This window comes from Phycodurus eques, chromosome 4 (assembly GCF_024500275.1).
Source record: "Phycodurus eques isolate BA_2022a chromosome 4, UOR_Pequ_1.1, whole genome shotgun sequence".
NCBI lineage: Eukaryota > Metazoa > Chordata > Actinopteri > Syngnathiformes > Syngnathidae > Phycodurus > Phycodurus eques.
Window position 1 is genome coordinate 16,424,860 of NC_084528.1, and position 9,776 is coordinate 16,434,635.

Below are 9,776 nucleotides of genomic sequence, written 5' to 3' on the forward strand. Positions count from 1 at the left end.
AGAAGTACTAACAAGTAAAAACAAAAAGAGGTGCCAAAAGAACAGTTGTTGTCCCAGCGGGGTGCACTAGTAACCTTTCCTGCCGTTTGAACTTATGGCGGGCCCAGCTCTTGCTCTCAGCTGCGTGCGTGACCGGTACGGAATGCCAGTAGTTGCTTTCTGACGCTCCGCCAACAGATCACGGCAATGAAAATAAAAAATCAAAGCCGCATGGCCGGCTTCTTTCCTCGTGCAACGTCGCTGTATTGGTCCAGCAGTCGCTCGCCCACGTGGTGGCATAAAAAAGGGGGTTGGCAGCACGGCGGAGCACGGCCTCCCTCAGCATGAAGAAGCCACAGCGAGAATAACCAAAAAGCCAAGAGGAGGCAGGAAACAAAGGTTAAATACCCAAGAAGTCTGTCTAGGGAACGGGGGAGACTGAAGAAGACCACGCCCATCGACTTAAATTCCGGCCTACAATTTAGCCAGCCAGGCACGGTAGCCGACTGGTTGGAGCGTCAGCCTCACAGTTCTGAGGTGCGGGGTTCAATCCCCGTCCCCGCCTGTGTGGAGTTTGCATGTTCTCCCCGTGCCTGCGTGGGTTTTATCCGGGCACTCCGGTTTCCTCCCACATGCCAAAAACATGCATTAATTGGAGACTCTAAATTGCCCGTAGGCATGACTGTGAGTGCGAATGGTTGTTTGTTCCTATGTGCCCTGTGATTGGCTGGCAACCAGTTCAGGGTGTACCCCGCCTCCTGCCCGATGACAGCTGGGATAGGCTCCAGCACTCCCGCGACACTAGCGAGGAGAAGCGGCTCAGAAAATGGATGGATGAACAATTTAGCCATAAAATGGTGTACAAATCATATATTAATATAAAATATTTTATATTAATATATGATTTTGTACTCTTACTCATAGATCAAGCACATAGAATGATTGTTTAAACTTGAGTCTTGGCAGATCAACTGCTTATTGTTCAATCCAACATTTTGTACTATTTGGCTTCAAATCAAGATGAACAGTTCTCAAAATCTCGCAGCTGGACCTGTCAAGCTGACACAATGACACACAGGCATCAAGGCATACATTTGGAATATTTCTGCAGACTTCGTAAAATATCAAAACAGACATTTATCTTCAGTTAAAGAAACTTCGAATGAGAGTCCACAGGTTTGCCGAAACTCTCAAACGCTAGCGGGTGTCGCCTGTGTCCCAGCAATTGTTCCCAGTGGGCGTTTGCATGTTTTAATATTAAACAAATAGTTCATTGCTGTATTTGAGTTCCTGAAAAAGGCGGTGATTAAACAGACTGTAACTCAAGGTCCGGGAGTAATAGTTCAATCTGTGGCATATCCAACTAATAAAGCTATCGTTGTCGATCTGTCCCAGCTCGGTCTTATTGGAGAGAGGGTCTCCCAACCTTTTGGTCGCTATCAGTTCTGCACATCACAAGGGTCTTTAATGTCTGGAATCCAAATTCGACGGGAAACTGGTAATTAGTTTAAGGTGCAGCTGACACACGGCATTCGTCCTTTGGTGGCCGTCTTGGACAGCGGGCGGCTTGGGAGAATACAGTTTATAAAGTTGTTCGTGGGGGGGAGGGGGGTTTGCAGTGCCAACCGGGCCATAGTCACTACATCTGTGTGTCCATTTTCACATACACGAAGCGCAAAAATCTGTCAATCAATTCATGCACACAGATAATGCAAACATCTGCCTATACATTAATTCATACATACACACACACACAAACAATGCAAACATCTGTTTTCTTCCATGGTGGCCGACTGGTTAGAGCGTCTGCCTCACAGTTCTGAGGTTCCGGGTTCAATCCCCGACCCCGCCTGTGTGGAGTTTGCATGTTCTCCCCGTGCCTGCGTGGTTTTTCTCCGGGCACTCCAGTTTCCTCCCACATCCCAAAAACATGCATGGTAGGTTAATTGAAGACTCTAAATTGCCCATAGGTGTGAATGTGAGTGTGGATGGTTGTTTGTTTGTATGTGCCCTGCAATTGGCTGGCAACCAGTTCAGGGTGTACCCCGCCTCCTGTCCGAAAATAGCTGGGATAGGCTTCAGCACTCCTGCGACCCTTGTGAGGATAAGCAGCTCAGAAATGGATGGATGTTTTCTTCCGCGCATACAATATAAATATTTGTCTGTCCATGACACACAGTCACAATAAAAATCAGTCTGAAAGTGGGGCGCATTATCACAGTCTGACCCTTGAGGCTGCAGCTGTACACACAATAAATAATATCGCAACATGATATGAAAGCATGTTATTTAAACCCACCAACATCCATGTTTGGATCGAAAAACTAATTCTTCTTTTAAACTGTTGAGACGCTCCTGGCGATGTCCTATGATGGATAACCTTGGACAGGATAGTCGATGACAGGATGGTGTGGTCTCCATGTTTTATGACTATATGCTAGTATATTAAGGCTCATCCATTAAAATAAACCTCCCCATCTTTTTAAGTGCCCCCTTCTCTCCTCCCCAATGTTGGCAGCCTTCAACTGTGCTCGGGGGGCTGCCAAGTAAGAAATGATCGGGCTGCTCGAGAGGCAGACGAACTGCCGGTTAGCGTTCCATACAGCTCCACTGCCAATCAACATTGAGACCCGACCATTATGACCAATCAATTTAGAGACGTGGGGGGTGTCATTACATCTTTTGTCCTGACTGTCAGCCCTATCCGTTAAGACTGTCGATAGGTGACCATAGGTGAGTGGAGGAACGTAGATCGACCGGTAAAGTGAGAGCTTTGCTTTTCAGCTTAGCTCCTTCTTTACCACAACGGACCAATACAAAGTCCGCATCACTGCAGACGCTGCACCGATCCGCCTGTCGATCTCCCGATACATTCTTCCCTCACTCGTGAAAAAGACCCCAAGATAATTGAACTCCTCCACTTGGGGCAGGATCTCATCCCCAACCTGGAGAGGGTACGCCACCCTTTTCTGACTAAGGACCATGGTCTCAGATTTGGAGGTGCTGATTCTCATCCCAGCCGCTTCACACTCAGCTGCGAACTGCTCCAGTGAGAGTTGGCGGTCATGGCTTGATGAAGCCATCATCTGTAAAAAGCAGAGATGCAATACCGAGGCCACCAAACCGGACCCCCACTGCGCCTCAACTGCGCCTTGAAATTCTGTCCACAAACGTTATGAACAGAATCGGTGACCAAGGGCAGTCTTGGCGGAGTCCAACCCTCACCAGGAACGAGTCCGACTTACTACCGGATATGCGGACCAAACTCTGACTCCGGTCGTACAGGGACCGAACAGCCCATATCAGGGGGTTCGGTACCCCATACTCCCGAAGCACCCCCCACAGGACTCCACGAGGGACACGGTCGAACGCCTTCTCCAAGTCCACAAAACACACGTAGACTGGTTGGGCGAACTCCCATGCACCCTCGAGGACCCTGCCGAGGGTGTAGAGCTGGTCCACTGTTCCACAGCCAGGACGAAAACCACACTGCTCCTCCTGGATCTGAGATTCGACTTCCCGACGGACCCTCCTCTCCAGCACCCCTGAATAATCCTTACAAGGGAGGCTGAGGAGTGTGATTGCCCCTGTAGTTGGAACACACATGTTGCAGAGGCGTGTCAACCAGGACAGCCCCACAACATCCAGAGCCTGTAGGAACTCTAGGCTAAGCTCATCCACCCTCGGGGCCTTGCTACCGAGGAGCTTTTTAACCACCTCGGTGACCTCAACGCCACAAATAGGAGAGCCCGCCTCAGAGAACCCAGACTCTGCTTCCTCATGCCAAAAAGGCTCGATCGGACTCATTCTTTAGCTTGACGGCATCCCTCACCGTTGGTGTCCACCAACGGGTTCGGGGATTGCCGCCACGACAGGCACCTTACGGCCACAGCTCCGGTCGGCCGCCTCAGCAATGGAGGTGCGGAACATGGTCCACTCGGACTCGATGTCCCCCGCCTCCCCCGGAACGTGAGCAAAGTTCTGTCAGAGGTGAGAGTTGAAACTCCTTCTGACAGGGGATTCTGCCAGACGTTCCCAGCAGAACCCCACAATACGTTTGGGCCTGCCACGTCGGACCGGCATCTTCCCCCACCATTGGAGCCAACTCATCACCAGGTGGTGATCAGTTGACAACTCTGCCATGTTATGGAAAATTTACTTTTTCTCTGCTTGTATAAAAGTAATTGTCTGCCTATCCATTAAGTGTGCAAATACACAACCAAGTGAATCTTTTTTTAGCTGGCTATTTCTGAAAACGTGTCTGAGCGAGGCGTTCTGATTTTTTTTTTTTTTTTTTATTTAGTCATTTTCACAGGAAAGATAATTGAACAACAAATAAACTTCAAAACAAAAACAAAAAATCCATAGTTATTTCATATATTTGATACAGTGAGCTAAGGTAGCAAGATTTTGCTTAATATTTTCACTGACGATGTGTTTAGTGAATGACAGTAAAGCAAATCTAAGTCATTATTCCCATTTCATTGTGAAAATGTCAATGTCTGTCTTTAAGTCTGCTGTTCTGAATTCGGCTGAAATGTAAATAGTTTGTTAAATTTACATAATACGACACAGTGTTTCCCCACCCATGACTTGGCAGCTACTTGTATGCTGGGCGAAAAGACGTCATTTTCCAAGCGACATACTAAAATGTTTGGTGAAGTTGTCAGAGTGGACAATATATGTGTTTAGCGGTGTGTCTGCTGCAGGCACCACATGCACAGATCCGCTAAGTCTGTGGTTCTGAAAAGTTTTTCCACCTAAAATAATTACTTACAGTAGCTCTCCAAGTACCGCAGTCATGACAACATTAAAATACAGTAGCACAAAAGTCAGAAGTTGTTTTATTCCTAAAATGTATATTATCCATCCATTTTCCGAGCCGCTTCTCCTCACTAGGGTCACGGGCGTGCTGGAGCCTATCCCAGCTATCATCGGGCAGGAGGCGGGGTACACCCTGAACTGGTTGCCAGCCAATCGCAGGGCACATAGACACAAACAACCATTCGCACTCACATTCACAACTACGGCAATTTAGAGTCTCCAATTAATGCATGTTTTTGGGATGTGGGAGGAAACCGGAGTGCCCGGAGAAAACCCACGCAGGCACGGGGAGAACATGCAAACTCCACACAGGCGGGGCCGGGGATTGAACCCCGGTCCTCAGAACTGTCAGGCTGACGCTCTAACCAGTCGACCACCGTGCTCCCTCTATGAGTGAAAATGCAATCAATGCTTTTATTTCTTCTTCATCGAGGCCAGCATTTCTCTTCAGACTTTGGGCTGCTCGAGAACGAGGAGTCGCTCGCCTACTCACAACGCCTTAAATCTGTCCCCCTGTCAACACGGTAACGAAAGCCATACTCAGTGTTGGCCCCGTAGTACAAGGTAGCGGGATGAGCAGGTGCTCATTTGCATCACAATTCAGCAAATTTACATAATAATGAATTAGATGGGCGGCACGGTGGCCGACTGGTTAGAGCGTCAGCCTCACAGTTCTGAGGACTCGGGTTCAATCCCCGGCCCCACCTGTGGGGAGTTTGCATGTTCTCCCCGTGCCTACGTGGGTTTTCTCCGGGCACTCCGGTTTCCTCCCACATCCCAAAAACATGCATTAATTGGAGACTCTAAATTGCCCGTAGGCATGACTGTGAGCGCGAAAGGTTGTTTGTGTCTAAGTGCCCTGTGATTGGCTGGCAACCAGTTCAGGGTGTACCCCGCCTCCTGCCCGATGACAGCTGGGATAGGCTCCAGCACGCCCGCGACCCTAGTTAGGAGAAGCGGCTCAGAAAATGGATGGATGGATGGATGAATTAGATTTATCCAGCTATGACTTGGCAGCTATGCTGGGTGAAGATCCGCCATTTACAAGCGACAACTGTAGTTCGGCACATACTCAAATTTTCAGTGAAGTTGTCAATGGGAAGGAGAGCGGTATATGTGTTTGGTATTGTGTCTGCTCCATGCACCACATGCACAGATCCGCTAATCGTAAAGTGTAATGTGGCGGCTCTGTGATGAAGTGCTCCTCCCACAAGTGAAAATATAAACAAAGCTTTTGCTACTTTCAACTCAGACTCAACAAGTAGCCCATTGCCTGGTCGCAAAGTCCTAACCTCGCCCCTAGTCGTCACGGTAACGAAAACCGTACCCCACATTGGCTATATGGGGGGGCGGGGTGAGCAGTGGGTCATTTTTATGTGACAGTGTTTTCAACCAGAGTGTGTGTTAAGTGTATTGTCGTTCCTTATCCTTTGTGTATTTTGACCAAAGAATGTCAACCATTTTTTACAAAGACTCGTGGGTTTTAAATCATGAAAAAAATGCATACTATGTCTCCTTCAAAATTTTGTTTGTAGGTGATGCAGCACCTAACCTTCCCTCCGCCCTCTCTTCCTGTCTCCTCTTGTCTTTTGCTTCCCGTCCTATCTCCCACTCACTCCCGACCGCGATTCAACCCTTCACGCACACACACACACCCTTACTTTTAATTTTGTAGGTTCGTACCGCACCCGAGAGCCCATTCTTGCTTGGTATTGACCCACCCAACTCACAAAAACTAATGACTTAACCCGTCAGGTACAAATTCGTCAGAAACAAGAGCTCTTGTTAGATTTTGATATAATGCTGATCATGACGCTTCGCCGCCTAACCACCCCCCATCGCCCCCCGATCTCCCAACCTACCCTACTCTCTCTCTCTCTCTCTCTCTCTCTCTCTCTCTCTCTCTCTCTCTCTCTCTCTCTCTCTCTCCCTCCCTCTCTCTCTCTCTCTCTCTCTCTCTCTGTCTCCCCCCCTTCCCTCCCTCCATCCCCCCTCACCCAGGCTCCTACCTTACCCACGAGGCCAGCGGCTTGGACGAACACGGCGAAGTGCAGGAGGCTTTCCTCAACGGCAACGACGCCAGCCAGGGCAAGAAGGAGTACCTACTGTAGCCTCATCGTTATCCTCTGACCTTATCCCTGTGCCCTTTCCCTTCCCCTTCCTTCCTCCCCCAACCCCTCAGACATACACACAAACATACACACACACCTCATAAAACAACTATACACAGAAACCCACACACCTTTGCAGAGAATGAGCGCCTATGGAGCCATACACGGCCGCACAATATGCTTTCTGTACATCCGAGAGGATAAAAAGGAGGCGAACAATGGCAAATTAAGGGGTTATACACCGAGATGAATGCCAGAAACACAGGAGGGAATAATTTGAGGCAAATAATTGCTGTAATTTCGAAGTAAATGCATCCCCCCCCCATTGTGCCATATTTAACATGCGAAGGTAGGTAATCAAGCTCCGACAATGCTGGGGAATGTTCTCAAATATGGAATTGCGGGGAAAAGAAACTTGTCTCCTTGAGATTTTCATACTTTATGAAATACTTTATTTATGATGTGCTGTCTCCCTGATTGGAAAAAAAAAAGTTTGTCCTTTTTCACACTTGGGGCTCTGCTTCTGCAAATAGAACCATCTTACCTTATCGCCACGCCCAAGCTGCATCGCTGGTCGTCATGACAACAAAAGCCAGAATGGCCTTTGAACAGCGGCATACGGACCAGGGTGTGCAGTGGCTCACTTCCATGAGACATGGCCACTCCTTCCAAACAGGCTAATTTCTGCAAGATAAGAATTTGAGTGGCGGCACGGTGGCCGACTGGTTAGAGCATCAGCCTCACAGTTCTGAGGACCCGGGTTTCAATCCCCAGTCCCGCCTGTGTGGAGTTTAGTTTGCATGTTCTCCCCGTGCCTGCGTGGGTTTTCTGCGGGCACTCCGGTTTCCTCCCACATCCCAAAAACATGCATTAATTGGAGACTCTAAATTGCCCGTAGATGTGAATGTGACTGAGAATGGTTGTTTGTTTGTATGTGCCCTGCGATTGGCTGGCAACCAGTTCAGGGTGTACCCCGCCTCCTGCCCAATGACAGGCACGCCCGCGATCCTAGTGAGGAGAAGCGGCTCAGAAAATGGATGGATGGAAGAATTTGGGTGTGGGAAAAAAGAACTGTTTTGAATTGAGAAAAAAACATCATAATACTGTGGTGCCTTGAGATGCACGTAACTCAACTTAGGAGTTTTTCAAGGTACGAGCCGTTGTTCAGCCGATCTTTTGCTTTTGCTGGCAAGCAAAAAGTCAAGTATGTATGGGCAGTAAACTCAACTCACCTCACTCCACAACAAGCAGCAGTTTGGCAGACAGAGAACAATTAATTAAAAATTCTTGAAAAAACGACTTCAAGCTGTTTATTGCCATTTAGACATTTATTGCCATTGAGACATTTACTGTCAAACTAAACATAAAACAAAACAAAAAAATTACCAGTTGTGTATTTGAAACAACAACGTAATTGCCTTCAGCTGGCTTAATGCTAACATACAATGCAAAATGTCATAGACGGGCTAACGAATAGCATCGATAGTTGAGGTGTTATTACCTTATTACCCAGATATTTCAACTGTGCAACAACATATGTACAGACAATATAACAATCCTGACTCTGTGAAAAATGACAAACATTACTGCAGTTTACGATGTCACTTAGTAGTTGTAAAAATCCTCTTCTTTGGTGTCTTCAAACCTGTACTATACAGCCCCCTGGTGGCCAAGTCGCTCACACCAGAAGTAGTCCCAATGAATTCATCATGATGCACAAACTGTTTAATTCTTTACATTCTGTTTGATTATTTTATTACTATATATTGTATAAGGTAAACATTATAGAATGCTATTTTCCTCCTTAAAAACATTGGAATTTTTTTTTTGGGGGGGGGGGTGAGGCTTGAACATAATGGCATTTCCATTCATTTCAATGGGAAAAGAGTATTTGAAAACCGAGTGTTTTGAGTTCGTGTCGTCACGAAACAAATTAAAATTGTATGTCAAGGCACTACTGTATGTCTTATTCACTATTTCTCTATTCCAATAATTTTGCTCCGGCGTGTTTGACTCTCCTGCTGGGGGGGTTAAAAGATTTCCTTTCTTCAACACATGAAGGAAAGGCAGTTGTCTCCCATTTGAGTTGCCTCCCTCTCTGTTATTCCGTCCGTTCCTTCCACCCTTCTTCTCGTCGCTCCGCTTTTGTTGGCTCCTCACAATGAAAGGATTAGCGTCGGGCTGCGTTCCTGACGGAGACGAAAAGGAATATGACTCGCGACGACATTAAAGAAAATCTTAATTATTTTCGAATGTCATTAAGGGGATTAAAAAAGGTTTAGAAGTCTTAATGGGAAGGCCACGAAGAAAAAGGGGGATGGAAAAACACTGAATGAGACAATAAACATACGCGCGCACACACACACACACACACACACACACACGTTCACTCATATGTAAACATATTGACGAAGCGAGTATACATATCTCTGAATTCCTTATTTGTATAAAAAAAAAGCAACAGACGCATAATTAAACTTTTAAGAGAGAAGAAACTGTTTACTATTGCATTATGAAACTATACTATACTAACACAGAATATTAGCCTATAGAGGCGCAAAGCCGAACAAACTACTGTCCAGTGATCTTTAAAGAAAAAAGGAAAAAAAAAAAAAAAAGGACTTTATCAGAAACCTACGATGGCGTATTTGGGCCACGCTGAAAAAAACAATCATAATTAAGTCATAATGTTGCTCGAAGAAAGTCACAATCAAAAGGTAAATCTTTGTAATCTGTCATCTTGTTTCTGAAAAAAATATGTAATAATATACCGTATGTGACAGATTATAGCATAGCTGCTGTTGATCTCAGAATAACACAGAAAAACTTGTCTTTGAAAAACGTTTTTCTCAAACATATGTT

At 46.5% G+C, this 9,776-nt stretch overlaps 1 protein-coding gene across 3 annotated transcripts in view; it reads left to right on the plus strand.

The window, feature by feature from the left end:
• Positions 1 to 9,543, plus strand: part of cadm4 (cell adhesion molecule 4) — a 253,651-nt gene extending 244,108 nt beyond the window's left edge. For all 3 annotated transcript variants that reach the window (XM_061675622.1, XM_061675621.1, XM_061675623.1), the window contains one exon: positions 6,805 to 9,543. In XM_061675622.1, the coding sequence (XP_061531606.1) occupies positions 6,805 to 6,914 (110 nt within the window). In that variant the 3' untranslated portion in view covers positions 6,915 to 9,543. The remainder of the gene's footprint in view (positions 1 to 6,804) is intronic.
• The last annotated feature ends 233 nt before the right edge of the window (positions 9,544 to 9,776 follow it).